The 22,261-nt window shown below is 37.9% G+C and overlaps 1 protein-coding gene across 1 annotated transcript in view; it reads left to right on the top strand.

Annotated features, from left to right (window-relative positions):
- WWTR1 (WW domain containing transcription regulator 1) overlaps nucleotides 1-16,095 on the top strand; it is a 70,445-nt gene extending 54,350 nt beyond the window's left edge. Inside the window, exons 3-6 of the mRNA XM_080604276.1 lie at nucleotides 3,564-3,763; nucleotides 11,823-11,956; nucleotides 12,036-12,148; nucleotides 12,373-16,095. Of these exons, the coding sequence (XP_080460402.1) occupies nucleotides 3,564-3,763; nucleotides 11,823-11,956; nucleotides 12,036-12,148; nucleotides 12,373-12,557 (632 nt within the window). The 3' untranslated portion in view covers nucleotides 12,558-16,095. The remainder of the gene's footprint in view (nucleotides 1-3,563; nucleotides 3,764-11,822; nucleotides 11,957-12,035; nucleotides 12,149-12,372) is intronic.
- The last annotated feature ends 6,166 nt before the right edge of the window (nucleotides 16,096-22,261 follow it).

Raw genomic sequence — 22,261 nt, 5'->3', positions numbered from 1 at the left:
TTATTTCCAGTTAATATTTGTTTTGAACTAGGTTAGATTAATTTGCATTATGTGTCCATGCACACACACACAAACTAGATCTGTCTTTGCAAAAGTAGACCACCTGGGTCCTAAATTTGCCTATGGAACATGATCGTGATGCACTCAAGAATAATTCAAGTGGCACAGTGCTGTTATGTGGCTAATAAGATCAAAACCTGGGCCTTAACATCTGTGCATTTATTAACTGGTTTTGAAAAAACAAAAAGAAAAGTGATTTTATCACTGTATCAATTTAATGCTACATTTTAAGATAGACTTTGTCATACATGTAGTTTAGGAGATACCTTGACAAAACTATCTGTACTCATTTGAAAGCACAGACACATGACTTCTCTATACTTGCTGTTTCTGAGTCTATTCATAAGGTTTCGTCTGCTGCTAAGGTAGGTGTCTGGTATTGAAAGTGAATGAAGAGTTACCTGAATCCCCTTTTTTCTTGAAGCAGCATATGCTGCAGAAAAATGCAGTGTCAGCAGGTTCAAATGACATCTGGTGAATTTGTCCCTATTACTCAACTCAATGGCTTTTTAGAAGTCATTCCAATTAGTGGCAGTTTTGAACAGAGCTGTTTCTCTCTGGACCTATGTCCAGAGTTCTTAGACCTACAAACCTTTGAGAAGAAAGGCACTGACAGAAACAGGAGCATTGCCAAATAATGCAGGTGGTGGAGTTGGCTGAGGATCGCTCCTACCTAGTCCTTTGCCTTCTATATATCTCCTGTACTGAAACTTCTAAAAAACTCCCATAGCTGTAGCTTTATCAAACACAGATGATGTAAGTCCCTTTTCTTGGAAGTAGAATGGATTTTTGTTGTTTCTTAGAAATATGATCACACACTTAATGGCATACTTAACTTGTAGACAATTCAGTGTAATTTAATTTCTACACTCCTAATGTCAAGTGTGGGAATGCTTTATTCATTGTACTAAACTTCCTGTAATTCCTTGATAGTATATGACAATGGATAGTATTGGTTGAAAGAAAAATAAGTTACTCTAAGAGTTAGGGTTGCAGCAAAGACATCAGATAGCCAAGACAAGTAGCCATGACAACTCAGGCTCTAGCTCTGACACACCATACAGGCTATTAATCTTTACTTAATTTTGCATGATTCTATCATTTGTATGTACTACTTAGATGGAAACAGTTTTCTTATGGAGAACTTACTACATTGTGATTCTCCATCAGCCAGCCTGGATTCTGAGCATGGTTGTCCTGTCACTCAACCATTGACATGCCAAAAATTTAAACACATGCTTATGCATGCAAGAAGAGTTAAATCCCTAAGTGCTTATGGTACTGGAAATTTAACACCAGATTTACACTGACATAATTTATATAATTCTACTCACAATATTTCTTATTTATTTTAATGAGAATAAGACTAAACCCATTATGTCTCAAAGTGTGCTTCCATGTATTGTTTTCCCATTACAAAAGTGGTTTGATTCCTGCATCCAGCTTTCATTCCTACCTTTTCCTCTCAGTGCTGCAGTGTGCTAGCCTTTGGGGGGTTTTGCCACAGAAAAGTTACTAATCAGTGCTGGCTCTGTCAGTTGTCCCTCTTCCCTGTGACCATCTTATTTTTGCCACCTGCACTCTTACGTTGGTTGAGCATAAGCATTTTCGTGACTACCCAGTGACTTTTGCTAGGAACTGATTTAGCCAGAAAATACCTTCTTTTTGTCTCCAAGCAAATTCTATTTTGCTGTGTGGCCACAAAAATGCTTTTGCCAGCCCAGAAAAAGGATAACAAGGGGAGGAGGAAGCAGCTGAATGTGCAAGAGGTGATAGCAGTTGCAGATAGCAGATAGCAGGTTTCATGTGGAAGCGTGATGTCATTTGTGTGGATGCAGCTGTTTGTGGGCCACACATACATTGAATCAGTAAGAAGGTTATATTGCGGCAGAGCTGCTTTTAGCTTGGATTATTTCTTGAGCTGAATTTGCTTCTGAAGCTAAAATATCATGCAGCTGCACTCCCAAGTGGTTCCATAGTGCTGGACCTATGTGATGCTGGATCACCCAGAAGTTAAAACTCAGTTCAGATCTATGTGAGCACGTCAATAAATTTGTCAAATGAAGCAAGGCAAAGTTTATGCTGGCCCAGTGCCTGTGTACCTGCTTTATTCCAATTGCAGAAAAACAAACAACACCCGATTTGGCAAAAAGCTGACTAGCAAGAAGTCAACTTCTCTCTTTTTTTTTGTTTCTTTTTTTTTTTTTTAATTTTTAACTTGGGACTAGCAGGGTGACTTAGGATCAACATTTTGCATTGTATGGGTATCATATATTTGATCCAGGCTTTAAAATCATCAACCCGTTTCTTTCAATGCACACTTTCAAGAGGGCTTGCTGTACCGTATCCTTCAAGGTCAGTGATGTGCACAACATAAATATCCAGGTCTGAGAAGCAGAGAACTGAGTTGAGATTTCTGTTTTCATATGGTAAGAGCAATGAGTGAAAGACAAAAAGGAAGATACAAATCATAGTCCTTTGGAAGGAAAGACATTGTACCTTTTTTAGGAAGTATTTTAGTATCTGGGATGTTCTTGTTAAAAGAGAAGAGCTTTGTTAATTATACTATTGCCTCACTAGTGAAAGAATCCTTGCAAAAATGTCAATTTTAATGCAGTATGTGGCTACCACTTGTTATCCAGACTGGCTTTGGGCACTGTATGTATTTTTTACTGGAAATGTGGAGGAGGAAAAGAAGAACTGTTCATTCTATGGTTCACAGAAGGTATTGCATTGCTGAGAACTGATGTATTTTACTCAAAAATAAAATGGAGGTCCAATCAAACGTAACTCTTAGAGTAACTTGCTTTTCTTTCTACCAATACTATCCATTGTCACATACTATCAATAAAATGGAGATACAAAAGAGGCTGTGCAGCTACCCTGCTTTGTCTCATTTTCCTCCTGTTTTTTTCCACCACAAATAGGGAAACATCTCTAGAGAGATGGGGTGTTTCTGTTTCCATGGACAAGTGATAACTCCTGTTGAAAGTGCCAGTTGATTATTTTGGCTTTGTGGCATGATTACCAAAAACATGTAGCTAGCTCACTGCATGTTATAGGCACACATTTATAGAGAAGTTTTCAATTAAAAAGTTTGCATATCATTTACTACCTATCATTAGGTAAATATTTGAACATACCAGGATCATAGAATCATAGAATAGTTTGAGTTAAAAGGGACCTTAACGATTGCCCAGTTCTAACCTCCCTTCCATGAGCAGGGACAACTTCCACTGGATCAGATTACTCAAAAGATGACTTTAAATACTTGTTGTATCATAAGTATTTATGTTCTATACACATATAAAATATTTCAGATTATTTATTAAGCAATTACTAGTATCAGATCTTGCCAGGTAGAGTAGTTCTCTCAGTCATTAGAAATAAATAATTCTAATAATGCTATACTCACTGTAGATGAGCAACATGTGTCCTAGGCATTCTGTTACCTTAAAGTATAATCGTTCTTAATCAGACCTGATTTCTTTTCTTTTCTACAGTTATGAATCACCAGCACCAAATAACACCCAGCACAGCCATCTCACAGCAAAGTCGTCCTCCCCAGACCTCACAGCCAGGGCTGTTGAACATGCCCAATGCACTGACCACACAGCAGCAGCAGCAGCAGAAGTTGAGGCTCCAGAGAATCCAAATGGAGAGGGAGCGAATTAGAATGCGTCAGGAGGAGTTACTGCGACAGGTAACACCAAGGATACACTTCTATTCTGTTCAAGAGCTTTTGGTTCGATGCATCCAAATTTTTACCGGGTACAATTAGTAGCATTGTTAATTTATGTCGAGGTTAAACGTTGCTTTAGGTAAGGATAACCAGAAAACTAATATAAATAGAGTCTTTATGAACAGAGAACATTTCATTTTTTCTCTCAACGAGCATTGAGCAGAGCACAAAATGTCATAGAATCATAGAATCATAGAATCATAGAATATCCTGAGTTGGAAGGGACCCTTAAGGATCATCAAGTCCAACTCTTGATACCGCACAGGTCTACCCAAAAGTTCAGACCATGTGACTAAGTGCACAGTCCAATCTCTTCTTAAATTCAGACAGGCTCGGTGCAGTGACCACTTCCCTGGGGAGCCTGTTCCAGTGTGCAACCACCCTCTCTGTGAAGAATATAGTCATATAGCAGTTCTCGGAAAATGAAGTATAAGGAAAGAGACTCAAGTCACAGACCTGAACTGTTTCTTACTCACTGTGATAGCAATGTAAAGACCAAATTCTGTTTAACGGCTGTTTATAAATCTAGAGCAACTATCACTGATTATTTCTCAGTCTGCTTTGATTTCCGTAAAATACCATGTTCATGCTTCATTGAAGATAAGGCAGAACATAGGGGATTGTTCTTGAATCTGATCCCAGTTTTATAATTTGCAACCATTACCTTTAATTGAAATAAAAGCACATTCATATATTACATGAGTACCTCAATTTTGCAGACTTTTCAGAGATGTGTTTCAGTAGATGTTTTGTTTATTTTTCTATTTCATAAGTTTTAGCTCTGTATAATGACTCATATTGTATAAAATAGATAGGTAGTTTCCTTCACACTGCCTTAAGGAAATAAACAGTGTGTTTTTTTTTTTCTGCTAGGGAGCACACTACTGATGATATTGTGCTTTGCACAGTATATTAATCAGCTTCCTTAGAGAAAATAAATAACCTGTTTCCATTAGGAACAATGTGAACTAAGTAAATTTTATCAAGGATATCACCATTATGGCCAGTGACCTTGTAAATGCTACAATTACAGGTCCAAGTAGCTTTGAAAATGGTGACTTTCACAAAATTACAGAATCACAAATTGGCCTCTGACTAGACATCATGCCACTGGTCACCACTCTCTGGGCTCAGCCATTCAGGTAGTTTTCAAACCTGACCTCATCCAGCCCACACATTAACAGCCTCTCTGTGAGGAAAATATAGGGGACAGTGTCAAAAGCCTTCCTGAAGCCTAGGTATACAATATTCACTGTTCTCGCCTTCTCTCCCATGCCAGTCACATAATCATAGTTGTTTATCAAGTTGGTCAAGCATAACCCTCTTGGGGAATCCATGCTGACAACTCCTGATGATTTTCTTGTGCCTGGAAATGTTATCCAGGATTAGCTGCTCCGTCATCTTCTCAACGATCAAGGCAAGGCTGACCAGTCTGTAGTTTCCTGGGTCCTTCTTCTTGCTCTTGTTGATGTTAGGAGAGACATTTGCTTTCCTCCAGTCTTTAGCCACTTCTCCCAGTCACCATGTTTGATCAAAGCTTATCAAGAGTGGCCTCACAATGACATCTGCCAGCTCCCTCAACACTCATGGCTACATCCTCTCAGGGCCCATGGACTTAGTATGTCCAGCGTGCATAAATATTCCCTGACCTGGTCCTCTTCCACCAAGGGTACATCTGCCTTGCTTCAGTCTTTTCGCCTGGTCTCCGGGACCTGGGATTCCTGAAGGCCAGTCATTCTGGTAATGACTGAGCCGAAGAAGGCGTTCAGTAGCTCACTTTACTCAGGTCCTCTGTAACTGGGTGGCCAGTTTAATTCAGCAGTGGGCCCGTATTTCCTTTGGTCTTCCTTTTGTCACATATGTAAAGCCCTTCTTTGTTGTCTTTTACATCCCTGGACAGATTCAATTCTAACTGGGCTTTAGCTTTCCTGATGTCCTATTTACATGCTTGGACAAAGTCTCTGTATTCCTTCCTGGTCACCCGTCCTTAGTGACAGCGTCTATGAAATTAATAATTCTGTGGAATTACTATTTCATGTCTGCAGCTCTTTTGCCTTTGGGTCATTTCAGGGTAACAGTTGTTTATACTGTATTTACAAATACAGTGTGACCGGTCTTGGCAGCAGGTAAAAGCATGTTTGTGACCAGGTTAAAGATGCCAATAGGTTGAACTTTTCTGATGTGTTAGAGTACCTTAAGTTGCTGTAATTTTTGGAAATGCTAGTGACTTCTGTAAAATGCAAAAAGAAACGTAAGAAAAATCCTCACACTTAGATGACCTTTAAGGGAGAGTAGCAGAGTCTGTGTAAAGGATGGGTAGCCACAAGTAAGTGAAGAGTGATGCTCACTCTTTTTCTGACAAGTTGGAGGAGAATGAGTGAGAAAAAATATATCAGTGTTGAAAACAAACTGGAACATCTAAATGACCTCTAGAAGGCACTGTAGGGTAGCAAAGAAAGGGGGACATACCCACTTTGTGGGTGTGAAATAGAGATCTGGATGATCAGAGCAGATTTATCAAAAGGGAAATATACTCACAAATAATTTGTTTTATTTTAGAAGCAGCAGTCATGAAAACCTTGAATTAGTGACCAGTGTTTTGGTTTCCTCTCTGAAAAAAAAAAAAAAGGGAAAGAAAAAAAAAGTCAGAATTGCAAAAATTTTAGTGAGAATATTTGTAAAAACAGTTTACAAAAATATATTTGCAACATTTATATTTTTACTTTTACCTTCTTCCTCTAAATGTATGTATAAGAACTTAAAGAAATTCTCTTTAACAAAATTAACAAAAATTCATTTATAGCTTTTGAATCCATACAGCACTATCTAACTGCATTTGAAAATAAGAAAAAAAAGAAAATAAATAAAATTATGTTCCTTTTATAAATCCTGAGGAAACACCTATTTTTGCATGTGATTATTCCCAGCATCTTTGGTGAATATTTGTACGTGCTCAAAGTTAAGCGTGTGCTCAGTGCTCTTGCTGAAGAGGCATGTGAAAGGCAGATACAAGTCCATTAATGGCTCTGAAATTTTTTATCTACTTGTCTCAGGGCTGAATTTGACTTTTATGGTTCAGACCTGAGTCTAAAAACTGTGCCGACACCAATGTCTTGTGCCCATGTTCAATTTCCATTTACCTTAATTTCTTGGAACTGCATTATATTATATCACCTGTGTGTGCAGAGTAACTACATTCAAGGTGGTGTTCTCTGACCTGATCAGTAATCCCAAGTCTTGCGCATACATTCTTTACTATCAAGAGCTCAGAACATAATAGTACTGGCCGTGGGAAGAGAGTGGGCCTAATCTGCTCTGAGTTTAGTCATATTGTCATCATGCTAATAATGCAGCCAGCTATTTCTACTTTCTTTGGCCCTGTTTTTGCTCCAGGGCAAGAGCAAATTAAGCTTCAGAACTGTTGAACCATTAACACAAGGGCTGGTTTCCCTGCCCTGCTGACTGTTTTACTTTGAAACTAATACATGCACAACATTATGCAGCTGTGCTGTGCTTAATGAAGTCTTCAACTTATTATGCGGTGTAGCACCCTGCACCGATGCTCTTTGTTTAAGATACACATTATATAAAGCAGGACAGTATCACTTTGCATTACTAAAATTTTCAGAACTGGTTTAGATTCTTGGAGGCAACATATTTGCTGCTCAAGGAAGGTAAGATGTAAAATCTATCCTTTGCAACAGAACTTTGTACACTTCCTGCCATTAGCCTGAATAGCAGTGAACCCTGGCATCTGAGAAGAATGTAGCAAATCACTCTGGAGTTGGACCCTTCGCTACTGTTTTTGCTTTTTTAGTGTGGCCTATCTAAGGGAGGAATGCTGACTATAAGTGCACACTGCTGCTGGGCGACTCCAAGGAGGTGCAGAGAGCTTGAGCAAGAGGGGAGGAATTTTTCCGGCCTTTAACAAATCCGATTTCAGCCTGGCAGCAGCTGCTGGCTCCCTGTAGCCACTCCTGGCTGCAGCTGCTCGGGTGGAGCAGCACACCCAGCCTGAAGGAGCATGTGGTTCTGGAGGCACTCTGCTTAGGGGATTTGTTTACCGCTTTGTCCTTCTCTGCATTAGTTGGTAATGTCACTAGAACAGCAAACTCAGTGCATGCAGGAAGGGCGTCGTGTTTCAGAAAGCCAGTATGACTCAACTTCCATTTAAAAGTTTCTTTGCTCAGTTTTGTCATTCCGGAAAGAGTTTTCTTTCTTACTGGTTTGTTTTTCTCAGCTTTCCAAAAGAAATGGAAGAAGTCTGCTTGCTGCCCAAGAGCCTTCTTGGAAGTGGAAGTAACTAGAGTTGATTTCAGTAAAAAATCTCTGAAAGTGTCATACAGGAAAGATATCCAAGCGCTCTTCTCTGCGTGTACAAATGCCATCTTTCAGCTTGTCTGGAAGGGCAAGGATAGTCACAAAAAGGCAACGCTTCTCATAGGTTGCTTTCTAATCCCCTGGTCCTATTCCATAAATGCGTGTTTGGAAAGGTACAGGGGCTCAAAAGCAGCTGTAGAAGGATTGGTGTGTGGGGACACAGATGAAAATTGATCACTGTTTTGTGGCTGAAGAGTAGAAGGTCACTTGGATGCTACAGCCTGGACAGAAAATTTCCCTGCTGCACTCTTTCCACCTCACTGGTTGGCCCATAGTCTGAATCATTGATGGCACAGGTGATACCTGGGTATTTTACTTTCTGCCATAAGTGTGAGGGCTGGCAGAAAAGGAATTACAGTGATTGGCAACGTAAACTCACTTCAGACACCGTGCCGTGAGTGTAGAGCTCAGTTCAATTCTGCCGAGGAGGGTTCCAGGAAACGTCACAATGAATTTCTAGACTCACCTGGCACACAGCCTAGAAGGGGTCTACATCAGAACTGTGTTTGGAGGCAGTAAATAATTCAATACACTGCAGTGCTTTGAAGTTTTTAAAGATTTTGCGAATAACCACTGTCAAAGCATTTTGACATGCCTTTATGAGGTCAGAATACTGGGAGAGAGGTTCTTGTTTGTTTGTTGGGTTGTTGCAGCTTTAATATTTTGCTGATCAGTATATTGTTGGTTCAGTTTTTTGTTTTTTTGTGAGCAGGGACCTTAACAAGCTCCCCCCCCCCTCCCCAGCCCAACCCCAACACACACACAGTTCCCACCGGGTTGAGACACTGATTTGTACTGTATGATCCATTGAGAAGTTGCTGGCTACAGAAAAGATTTTCAACAACCTCCTACAGGCAAGAGGTTTTTGGGCTTATGTTCGATTCTGTGCAATTGTATTGAGGACTACAATTGAATTTCAACCTGATAACTGAATAAATGCCATGATAGCTGGCAAGAAAATACTAAGAGTGTCCAAAGCGGAAGAGCAAAATCTTAAAGAGATAAATATATGTATGCACATGGTCACTCTTTCTTTTATAGAATCAGAGGATCGTTGAGGTTTGAAGGGATCTCTGGAGATCATCTAGTGCAATTCCCCTGCTCAAAGTAACATCAACTACTGCAGGTTGCTCTGGGCTGTGTCCAGTCAGGATCTGAATATCTCTAAGGATAGAGACTCTACAACTTCTCTAGGCAACCCATTCTAATGTTTGATAACCCTTACAGTAAAAAAAGGTGGTATTAGAGCAGTTTTTTCAGTGCACTAACATGCTGGGTAGAAAAGAATAATCATTTCCATCAAATAAGGACTTAGTCAATATATTCTGAAAGAGACAAATACTTGGATCTTGACCAAGATGTTCTCTATTACTTTATTTTTAGTAATAGCATTTGATTTTTAGAAATGACAGACAAGTGGTAACAAACACGTATTTTACATATTGTCAAACCAGGGGAAAGGCTTTTATTTCTTCTTTTTGTTCCGTTCTTACCTTTATTAGTGTGGAACTCTGTCCAGTAAGATTTGAAAATGCAATGCCTAAGTATTAAAGACATTAACTTCATCTCTAGATTGGACTTTTAACAAAAAAAAAATCTTAGCAAAGTATGTCCTGCATCATTTTCACTGTCTTCCTTTCATCTTTCTTCCTGTATCTTTCTGTATTTCTTTCTTTCTGTCTTTCTCTATTTCTTTCTCTCTGTCTTGCTAATTGTTAGTTTTGCTTGTGTTGTTGCAGTTGCTATTTACTTTTTATATTTAAAAAAGTATTTTCACCATCTTCATGTAGACAGTTAAAAAAGCAGGTCTGCCCACTTTCTGAGATTTGTATATTTTCACAGACTCCAGCTGGTTTAATTACAAGTAGAAACATCACTATTAATTGACAATGTAGAATTGTCATTTGGGAAACTGACATACATAAGCTATCATGCGTAAACTATTAAAACTATTCAGTCTGTGTATTCTTAGCATTTATTAAATAATTACATAATCTAATGGAGATTACTATTTATCAGTGAGTTACTGGCAGTTTGATAATAAATGAAGCATTATGATAATGGGCACCAATAGATTTTAGTTCCCAATGAATAATGGTTGCATTATTCATGCAGAGACCAGACTGGTCCTCCTTAGTGAACAAATAATTGCAAACATAGTAAAACTTCACATTCTAGCCTCAAAAAATTGTTTATTTTTCTGTATTTGGGAGAATGATTGAGTGACTGATTCAGCATAGAAAGGTTTTCTACTACACTTTAAATAAAATATTTATTTTCCTTATTTCATAAAAATATGTAATAATAATTAGGTTGAGTGAAATAGGTTTACTGATACAGCTTCAGTATTTTTAAGGTCTTGGGATGTTCGGAACATCTCTGTGGAGCCAAACAACATTTGTATTAGAACTCTGTACCACTAGATGTCATGGTTGTTTCATGGAGATACAACAAGGAGGATTTATCTTTCAGGAAGTGTTGAAAAAAGTTTCCTTTGGCTCTAATTGCTCATTTGTCATCTTTAAGACAGTATACAAGAGACAGATCATTAGGCAGATATTATTAGGCAGAGGGTTCATTATTGGATTAAACTCTTGGTTGCAGTGGTTTTCTTCTAATCTGATAAGTACTTTATGGTTGCAACTTGGATTATTCTGCTTTGGTATCTAGCAAATTATGTCATCTAGTTTGTCATCAGAAGGGCAACAAAGATAGCGAAGGGTCTGGAGGGCAAGATGTATGAGGAGTGGCTGAGGTCCCTTGATTTGTTCAGTCCAGAGAAGAGGAGACTGAGGGGAGCAGGCCTTGTGGCGGCCTGCAGCTCCCTCACAAGGGGAGCAGAGGGGCAGGCGCTGAGCTCTGCTCTCTGGGGACACTGACAGGGCCCGAGGGAATGGCACGGAGCTGGGACAGGGGAGGGTCAGGCTGGATATCAGGAAAAGGTTCTTCACTGAGAGGGTAGTTGGGCACGAGAACAGGTTCCCCAGGGACCAGGTCACAGCACGGAGCCTGCTGGAGTTCAGGAAGCATTTGACAACGCCCTCAGAAATGGGGTTTAATTTTTACTTAGTCCTGTGTGGAGCCAAGAATTGGACTCAGCTACCCTTGTAGGTCCCTTCCAACTTGGGATATTCTGTGATTTCATAATTCTAACTCTTGCCCAGCAGTTTATACTGAGAGCAGTTTCACTTAAGGTAAGATGTTAGAAGAGACACATGAGAGATTAAATTTGATGTTTTAAATTGTTTTATTATTCCTACTCCAGCTCCTAGAGTAGTTAACCTCACTGAAAAGCAAACTGAAATTGTCATTTGAATGTTGCACAGCTCTAGTAGACACGTGAAAACCCTCAATTGGATTTAGCTGGCCCTTGAAGTGTGGACAGGCAATTAATAATCGGTGGTAATGTGCATACCTATCAGTGTTTATGCTGGGGCAACATACAAGTTGTCCTAAATTACAACATGGGTAATTTGACTTTGTAGCTATTATCTCTGTGGCCAGGTGTCATCAGTTATATTGTTTAGAATTACTTCCCTGAATAAAAAGATGTATATATATTGCATGTTCTCTTTTGTGAGACTGCAGTGATTCTGAGCTGTTGGAATAAGCCTTCTCTTTTATTTATTTGCCTTTTCAGGAAGCTGCACTGTGCAGGCAACTTCCCATGGACTCAGAAAACATGACCCCAGTTCAGACAGCTGTGAGCACAGCAGCCATGACACAAGACATGAGACCTATTACAAATAATGGATCTGATCCCTTCTTGAACAGGCAAGTTCACGTCCTCTTTATTACACAATCTACACTTTTAAAGTTGTCTCTCTAAAGCAATTTCTGTTTCTATTTATAGTGGGCCATACCATTCCAGGGAACAGAGTACAGACAGTGGTTTGGGATTAGGGTGCTACAGTATACCAACAACACCTGAAGATTTCCTCAGCAACGTAGATGAGATGGATACAGGTAGAATAACCTGATTTACCTTGAAGTATAATGATATTAATAATGTCTTGTTATAGCTAGTAATGTTTTATAATTGTATAATTTTTTAAGGTAACGTTTGTAGAGGATAGACATTATTTTAAATGCTTATGGGAAACAGGGACGCTAATTTTTGTATCAAGTGTGTTGTTTTAAATTACTTCTAAGAAGAGTTTGGTATAAAAATTCTTCTTTACTTTTCCCAGGAGAAACTATAGCACAGACAACGATGAACATAAATACACAACAAACACGTTTCCCTGATTTCCTCGACTGTCTTCCAGGAACAAATGTTGATCTTGGGACATTAGAGTCAGAAGACTTGATCCCTATTCTGAACGATGTGGAGTCAGTACTCAACAAAAATGAGCCCTTCCTTACATGGCTGTAGTCATCCATTATTCAATGCTGATTCAGCCTATAATGTAATTCAGAGTTTCTTTTTCCTCTTTAGATAGAGGTAGAATATCTCAAAATCCTCAGAGATTACTGCCTTAATGACTTTTGTTAGTTTAATCTCTGCCTGGATTTGATTGACACTAACTTAAATGTAAAATACATATATAGATACACATATATAAATATATATTTCTTCCTCTTCAGAAGAGCACACACAAGTTTACACATTTGTATAATTCTTTTACTTTTCAGATCAGGCAGAAATGTTTCACTTTAAGGACAGAAATTTGGTGTCATTTGTGCATGTCTGTGACTGATCTTCTAGGTATTGATTAACATCACAAGCCCTTAATGAATCACAAAAGCTAACTACTAGGTCACTTGGTTCAGAAAACCAGCACAGCAACAGACCATGTAAGCAGTTTTATTACTATATTTATGACAATACTATCAGAGGCTTTTTTATCAACTTCCCTAAGCTTTAAAAATATTTTTTTATTATTAGCAAAACTGTGCTGTGTGGACTATAGATTAAATCTGATCCGTATCAGCCATAGCAATTCTCATTATATATTTGTAAAGGCACAAACAGTACTATTGCAGTTTATTTTTTTTTCAGTATATTACTGTATAGTTTTCAGATAGTAAATATGCTTACATTTTTAAAGTACCAGGATTGTTCAGCAACAGTTTCACACTGCTATAGTGTTGTAAAATAAACCAGACTGGTACTAACTGCAGACTTTTTAAAATAATGTGTTACAAACAAGCAATTTTAATGGATCTTAGATTTTGATGTTGATTATATTAAACACTACAATTTTGTAATTTAACACATGAACAAACAATTTTTATGTATAAAAATCTGGCAAATAATGCAAAAACCTGCTGTTGAAATCAAGACAGAAAAATGTGGCACAACTTGGTAATATCATATGTAGTGGGAAAAAGTGTTTGCTCATACTGTTTTCAGTAATGTGTTTAACTGACAATGTCGAACTGTACATGTAGTTGTATACATGAAGAAAGATGGTAACTTTATTAGGGCAAAGCTAAGCAGTATCGTTACTTGTCTTGTAAAGTTGCATAGTTCTTAAGTCTTTCAGTTACTGTAATTGGTGTACAGGACACAAGGCATAATGTTCTCTTTGCACTTCTACCTATTGTATATCCTACAAATACTTCTTTCTCAGAGGTTTGGGACTGAGAAGGCATCAAGGACATTAAGCATCCAGTTCCCCTGAAATGCAAATGAAGTCCTAAAATTCTTAAATATTTTGAGGATATACTATTTATAATCTATGAATTTAAGCTTTTTATATTGAAAAATGTCTTTTTATGAAAGGCGTGAAAACTTTTCTCTGAGCTTAATCTAGGCTGTGTAGAGAGAGGAAGAGATGTAGCACTCAGTGTAAATGTGTGTTTTTCAGATCTAACAACACTTTGTAAGATATTACCAATGAGCTAGTGTATTGATCGCTAAAGACTTTTTTCCATCTGGTGGGATGAATGTAGGTGAAAAGGTCAGAGATGAAGTTATGGGAGCATGAGAAGGCTTGGAAGTAGAATGATTATGTAACAAAATTTGATCCATATTGGGAAGGGTCACTGCAAAATGGGATACACAGAAAACAAGTCACCAGCATTCAGTAGAAGACATGGTAGAACTCGGTACAGTAAACTACCTTGCAAATGACCAACTGATGGGTGTACATTATACCGAAAGTTGAAACCTAAAATGCTCACACCAAAATTTAGAAAAAGGAGAGGGAACGCAACATCCTACAGTCATGGAGTTATATTACATAATGAAAAGTAGCTCTTTTTGTATATATATATATTTTTAAATATAAAATGCAACGTGATAGCAGAGATGTGTGTGCACAGAATTTAATTTCTGAATGGTCACTGTGTTTCTTTCATTCTTTCAGTGGGTCTTCTTTGTTTGTTCATTTGTTTGTTGGTTGGTTTTGTTTCTTTTTTAACTTCTGCTAGTGCTGTTGAGGTAACAGAAATTTCTTTTCCACAAACAAGGGACCGGGCAGGGCTGACCAATGTTGCTGTAGTTATGATTATTCTCTTTTAAGGATTTCTTCAGGTTGTCAGCCGCAGTGAAAAATTGCTTTGTTCTTTGGCATAACTCACTGTATGAAAGATTGTGGTGAAAGAATTGGAGATGTTTTGGCATCTGATTGTGGTGCCAACTTGTAAGGCCAGCTCTTCAGCACTGCATTATTGGCCTAACAGACTGAAAGACATCAGTGTTAGAACAATTTACAATAGCTGCAGATCAGTGCTCCAGTATGATTCAGTTGGTAGGGCACATCATTAGATTACATTTAGAAAATGCAGTTTGTTAATTTGCTAGTAAGTCAGTACTACTGTAAATTTAAGTTTTGTCATAATACATCATATTCCAAGCAGGTCAAGATTTCATCTGGTGTGAATTAGCTAGCCTGTACTGGCTTCTGTTTGGCTACACTGATTCTCATCAAATGGAGGTGACAGCTCTTACAATGAAAACTGATACAGTTTTCTGTTAAAGTCACATACGTTTATCAGAGTTACAAAGCTGGAAATTCCATTCCTCTTTCATTAGTGTTTCAAGTGGTTAGGTGTCTAGGTTCAAAAAGTTAAAGAAGTAAAAAATCTGAAACCATGTTTTCCATATTCTGTAATAAAACAACAAGAAGGTGCTACTATGTGAAACATTATTGTCAGTGTAAAGCAACTACCAGAATCTTAGGTCGGATCTTTACTCAGTCATGAGCCAAATCATGGTAAATTAAAAGTGATAATTTATACTGTAAGCTTTTCTTTCTTGTAATGGAGAAGATGTATAAGATGAAGCACAGCAACAGCAAAATCTATTTTAAGTTCTTTTTTAAAAACAGTTTCTGGCATTAAACAGGCTTATGGTAGAACTTTTATTCAAAGCACATTTAATTCTTCTGAAACTTAAGTTTTTGTTGACTATATTTTACTGTACTATTTCAAGTTTTGAACAGTTACTTCACTAAATGTATGCCATCTACATGTAGAATAAATGCAGTAGATGTGCCAGCTGTGTAGCTGCACTGTTGACCATCACTGAGGGGGGCATACAGAAGTGTTGATGATACAGAGTAATGGAGTGTCGTTAATTACAGTTTGTTTTTTATTAATACCATGAGAACGTAATTTGAGGAGGGAACGGGTTTGGCTTTTTGAAGACAAATGCTATATGGGGGAAGGAGAGGGTTAAAATGTCTATTTTGAATACAGAAAAACATGAACGTTCAAATAAACTTCTTTCCTAATATAGTGCATCCATGTACATGCTAATACTTTAACTTTTTATTTACTTTTTCCATTTTGTTATATGACGTGTTATATTTGTTATTAATTTACAGTACCTCGCAACCGATTGTATGTATCAAAAGCAATCAGATCAAACTGTTGTAATGAGGGTTTGAATCTGTTTTTTATTATTATTATTTTATTTCTTTGATGTTGTACCTGAAAAATAAAATGAATTTTAAAATTCTGGATACATATTTGTTTATTCAATTATTTTTTTTTTTCCTTGGAGGATTTTACTGTATGCTTCCTGGAGAACTGTATGTGCTTTTAATAAAGGTAAAGGCATCTGTTCTGTGGAAAAGACATACATTAAATTAAATGATTGGCGCTTAGCAAAAGAAATGTTATTTTACAGTTTCAGTTTCAGTTTAACAGTAGTTGTTTTGGACGTCGGTTACAATTACAGTTTTACTTGTAATACTTCCAACATGCCCCAGTGCCACCACTACTTGTTTCTTTTTGTGGTCCCTTGTAATTCACTAACACAAAGGTTTGGTTACAATCTGTTTAATAAAATTTTCGCTAAGCAGAAGAGTTAGCACAGAGTCCATTGCCATTAATTTCTGTTGGAGGACTTAAATAGTGCATTGGTCTCAGTCTGACGAGGAACAAGAAGTTTCTCAAATTCTACATAAAGAAAATTACAGTCTTCTTTCCTAGGAACAAGCCATGAAACCTAAATATCATGGGCTTGTATTTGAATATCTTTTCTTTACTGTCATTCTACATTAAGAATAATTCTGAAGATGTCCTAAACTTGAGTCTGTTGATGCCTAATGTTTTTAATGAGAGTTGAAATGCGGAAAACGAGATCCAATCAATCAAGTGTACTCAAATTTTCAATAAAAATTTAAAAGGCTGCTGCATAAACAGAACTCTGACACCATAAATAGAAATATTCACCTATGAATTGATGACTGATTTGAAACACTGTAAATAACAACAATAAAAGATATATTGTCTCAAAAAGTGGTAGTATCAGTCTCTTCCACAGTTTGTACAGGGATTTATGCTATGGAACATACTTGCAGCGATCTGAAAAACAGGTGAAGAGTGAGGTGAAAAGTTTACAGATGATATAAAATTATGCAGTATATTGAGGGCTAAATCTTATCACAAAGAAATTTGGAAGTATTCCATCATAGAGAATGACATGACATTGTATCTCATTCTATTTCATTTGAAATGTATTAATAAATTTGCAGTAATGTCTAAGGGAAAAATTAGGCCTAACAAGGCATAAATAATGCTGTGCTTTGAAGTATCCATTGTGGATTAGTAAAGAAATTTGGAAGTGACTGTGTCTAGTTCTGCAAGAGAGTAGTTTTGTTATCAGAAGAATTAAAAACTGCAAATAATAGAGCTGTATACTTTATTATGTGAAGGAAAAGGAAATACAATTATGTTCCTCTATAAATCTATAAAAAATGCCATCAATCTGATCAGAGATAATGACACAGTTTCAATATTAGACAAGGCTATGAAGGTCCTTAACATGAGTGCTGTGGGAAGGTGACAATGAAGAACGCAAGTCACCTAATTTGATTGTTTGGTAGTAGATTTTAGACAACAAAAAAGGGGGATTTTGTCCCATAGCATGTAATTAAATTGTAGAATGCAAATACCTTCTCTGGATCAGGAGAGTGCTTTTTGAAGTGAATCTCTCAACTATCTACTTTGTTTGCATCATGTGCTGTCTTGAAAAGCATTAATGGGATTCACTTCAAATTTAACTTATCTAGAATATTTAATTCAGGAGTGCATCGACTGTGCCCTTACAACTAAATCAGGCCAACAGCCCAAGCTGGAGTTAATCTGAAACAAAGCCACCAAAATGTGTGTAGCATGGACAATGAGCCTCAGGTACTGATTTTTTTCTATAGATCCACTCTACATCATGTGCCAATGTACGCACACATAAAGGGGTTCCCACAGAGCCCAATTCTAGGCCACCCTCCTATGGCTATTAAGCCTGTCAATTCTACATGCAGCCTCTGGGTTTAAAGTCTTTGAAATCATAGATGGCTGACCCAGTATGGCCATTTTGGGGTTCCCAAGGCATCAGCTGTGTGCCACTGTATATTTTATAAATTACTGTGCTCAAACACATGCTGTGATTTATGTCCACATACAGGTAGTAATCTAATACACTCTTGAAAGCAGGTCTGTTGCTTAGTGTTTTTATCCTTCAGCAGTTCGTGTCATTCCTCTGAGTCTTTCCACATATAAAATGGGAATACTTTGTTTATATGCTTACTTCACTGTTGTGCATTTGCAAATGAACTGGTCGGTGGAGAGAAAGCATTCTCCCAAGGCAGGACCATGCCAACTGGTATGCTATGTACGGGCACCAAAGCTCTCAGAAATAGTGACTGAAATCACCCATTTTATGGAGAATGCATCACACTTAGACTTCTGAGGATCTCCTACATCTAGTAGGCATAAATATAAATGTAATTTTTTATCAGCTTACTTTGGGCTGCCTGGCCTTCATGTACATGATATTATATGAATCTAGTCTCCAAACTGAAAATGAGTGTTTATCCAAAATTATACTATTTGCTCTCTTTCTGCATTTTTTCCCTATCAGTTGCAGCAAAGCAGGGCCCCTTTTCTTAACACTGAAAGACTAAGAAGTTTATGTTAATTTACAGAGGATTTATATGTATCTTCCGGTTTCCTGATGCAGCTCAAGAAGACTTAAAGAGATGTTTTAGGTGATCAACTACAGAACCAGAGTCTTCTGTGTATGTAATTTTATAGAACATAAGTGTGGATATATACCATGTCCCTAGGCAATAATACTGCATTAGATTGTGAACCTGTTTTGAGAAACATTTCTTAATTCACAGGGTATTTACTTGGGCATATTAATCAGGTTTCTTTGGCAGAATTGCTGAGTGTGTGTTTTTTTTATAAAGGTCATTCAGTTTTTTCATAATGATGCTGACTCACAGCTGGTAGGTTATCTCTGCCTTCCTTCCGGTTTGGTCAGCAGTGTTCTGTGCAGATTGCCGCTCCGTGGGTCTTGTCATATAAGAGCTATAATAAAACTGTTCGTTAGGGAGGAACTTCCTGTGATTGTGATAAATTCAAAAACCCAGCCATTTTGCAGGAAGAGTGTCAATAGTCTGACCTTCCCAGACAACAATTTAATGCAGCAGTGCCACTGGTGGGCCCTCTGTTCTCTTTTTTTCCTGCATGAGTTCAGAAAGCCTGTTCAGGCTACACCAACAGCTGCACATCTACAGAAGACTTCGCTGCCAGTTTTCTACTGGGTGAATAAATAGTGTGCATGTGGCTTCTTGGAGCTTTACGTCTAACACTGGTCTCCATAGAGTTTTGTCAGGAGGGCATTCTGACAATGTTATTTTCAGTGCAGTGCTTAAGTTAAAATCTTTCCTAGGCTTTTTTTCTGCCTTGTCCTCAAAGCTCACAATATCCTCTGTCATCAGTAATGTGTGCCCCTTCCCCCAGCTGTCTTTTAACTCTTTATGTGATTATTATTTTCAAATGCAGTAGTCCAGAAAAATCAAGACCTTGTGGTTAGGGTGTTTGTTTTGTTTCCTTCTAAAAACTAACATTATTGTAAACTGTGTCTTGTAGAGTTTCTATATTATCTTCTCAATTTTTGCAAAAGTGCAAGACTTCTGGAGCAAACTAACAGCACTCCTTTCAGTTCTTTGAGAGGTGCCATGAGCCCGTGTAAAACCCTCTTGTGCACCTGTGCACTTCTTCAAGTACTGGTAAATGCCACCCTTTCCCTTGCCCAAAGTTGTTGGTGCCTGGCTCTATCCAGCAGGCTGCGACACACAGGGTCCTGTAGGGATGGTGTCAGCTGCAGGCTTGAACCAACACTCCCATCCCCAGTGGCTGCTTCGTTTCAGCTTCAGCTTTGGAACTTGCATTGCCAAGCCTCATAACTGCCCATGGAGAAGGGAGAAAGATAGAACCACAGCATGAGGGAGGCAGCACAAATGGGGGGGGGGGGGGGTTCACTCATGTCCATCACTGTGATGTCTCTGGAGTAAAGAACCCACCTGTATCTATGACATGAACAAATCAGTGTTCCCCACTCTTGGGAAGCACAGGCTGCACCAACAGTTTGCCTTGTTGATAGTTACGGTGAGTAACATAGAAGCCACTAAGGGGAAGCTAAAGATGAACTAAGGGCAGGTGATGAATGTTCAAGGATAGAATGATGCTGGAAACCATCCTTTGCACCCAGCTGATGTGAACATTTTAAAGGAAGCACAAACTTTGTGTATGCTATTTCCCAGTTTTAGAAACAAATCTTTTGCAAAGAGTTGCCAGCTAGAGCATCATTCCCTGACAGGCAACACTGTCCTCTGGTTAATGATCATCTTGTTACAAGCCATTTGTTGCAGACAATAAATAAAGAGAGCTCCAATCGTACACAATTTAGCCCTGCAGGGGCAGCAGTATCATCAGGTGAAAGCTGAAATGTTCAGGCTTAAAATCACATGCACATGCTCAAGATGTTGTAATCAGAGTTATCAACACTCAAGTCACTGAGCAGCCAGGTTCTTGAGTGAATAATAAAGTTTCAAATAACAGATGCATCACTGAGATTTCACAAACAATAGTGTTTTTCCTTTAAGCAACCAGGATTTCTACTCAGTATAACAGTTGACCTTTGCACATGCTAAAACATTCCATATTCCCAAAGGCTTCATATAAATAAAACAAGACAAATGCAAGATGAGGTACAGAACAGCTGCTAACCACAGATGAAAGAGTAAATGTAAGATGGTTGCATCAGTGGGTGGTGATATAAAGTGTACTCTCAAATTCCCTAGCAATGCAGTAGAACAGGTGGGAGAGACAGCTGTTTCTAAAGAGTTTGTGTTGTTTTTTTTTATCATCCTGCACAACATATCATTAAGGCCCCCTTGCCTTTATTAATGTAACTCTTTGTATATATCTAGCTATTTAACATTTGTGCATAATGTTCACCACCTTTTACTGCTTTTAAATCCTTGAAGTTCTTTGTACAGCTCTAGCATAGATACAGAATGCATGAAAAACTTTTTTTTTTTTTTTCCCTGAGCACAGGGCACAGAATTATTATTGCAGGAGGAAATTTTAGGGAAAAAATATGTCTTCTTCAGTCCCCATATTTTCTTCTTGATTTCTCAGGGAAATGTTTTTCTCTTCTAAGTTTTAAAAGAATAGTTCTTTCTAAAAAGAATGGAATAAATTTGCTAGGGCATTATGACTACCAGAAATGCTGCTGCTCTGTCCCTTCTATCTCAGAGTATAATGGGGAAAGATTAAAAAAAATATATTAAAAAATAAAAATAAAAAAAGTGAAACAACTTCTGTATAATTGGATAAATAAACCAACTTTGCTCAGGGTAAACTAAGAGGAGATATGAGAGAACCTGTGAAATTAGGTGTCTTGGGGAAGATGTATACTCTTTCTTGCAGACAAGAACTAGGAGGCAGTAAATGAAATAAGTGGACAGCAGAGTCAGAACAAAGGAGGTTCTTCCCACAACATGAAGTTCAGCAATGGAAGGGATATTGTGATTCAAGAAACAACTGGACAGCTTTGTGGAGAAGAAATTTGTCAAGAAGAGTTAAATACAGAGATGGAACCTTTTTCTCAGGATGTCCCTGGAATACAAAGAATTCCAGTCTGTGGAAGTACTCTGGGAAAGTCTCTCTACTAAATTTCCTTATACTCTCAGTTCTCAGTTTCATCTTCTACAGTCATGCTGCGTTGTTATATTTCCTCCTTCAAGGGTGACAGCAGGAAAATTGATCATGGATCAGAGAAATAAAATGCTGGAAAGTAAGAACCCTGTCATGCTAAGAAATGGCTGTGCATTGGCCTTTCTCAATGAATTCCTGAAGCTGGGTACAGTGGTGTCCAAGCTGGTTCATAATGCTGCCAACTAGAGATCCACAGCGGTCTATTCTTCAGCCTATTGCTTTGACCATATGCTTACAGGCACAGTTGTGCTGCTAAATACACCCATCAGTGAGACACAGTCAAGAAAAGGGACCTCACCGTGAGAGTAATGAATCTTTTTTGTAACAGTCTCTTTATACAAAGCGTTTTAATTATAGCAGTCTGGAAGAGAGAAGTCCTTGCTTTTCCATGTACATAAACATATAATCATGAGAAGTTACAGTTGTTTGTGACATTGCCATTTGATAAATCTCAAAAGAAATTAGATGAAATTGTGTAACAACTGAACTTGTACCAGCACTGTTTTGTGATCCAAAGTTAGAAATCTGATTCAGGAGAGAAAAATAAAAAGAGAGTATTTTCAGGCAAAATATTAACTGGAAGCTGTTTAACAAAAATAAATATGATTGTGAGAG

This window comes from Anser brachyrhynchus, assembly GCF_964034855.1.
Source record: "Anser brachyrhynchus genome assembly, chromosome: 9".
In the NCBI taxonomy this organism is placed as follows: Eukaryota; Metazoa; Chordata; class Aves; order Anseriformes; family Anatidae; genus Anser; species Anser brachyrhynchus.
The sequence above is the reverse complement of the archived record's forward strand: the minus strand, read 5'-3'. Positions and strand labels throughout refer to the sequence as shown.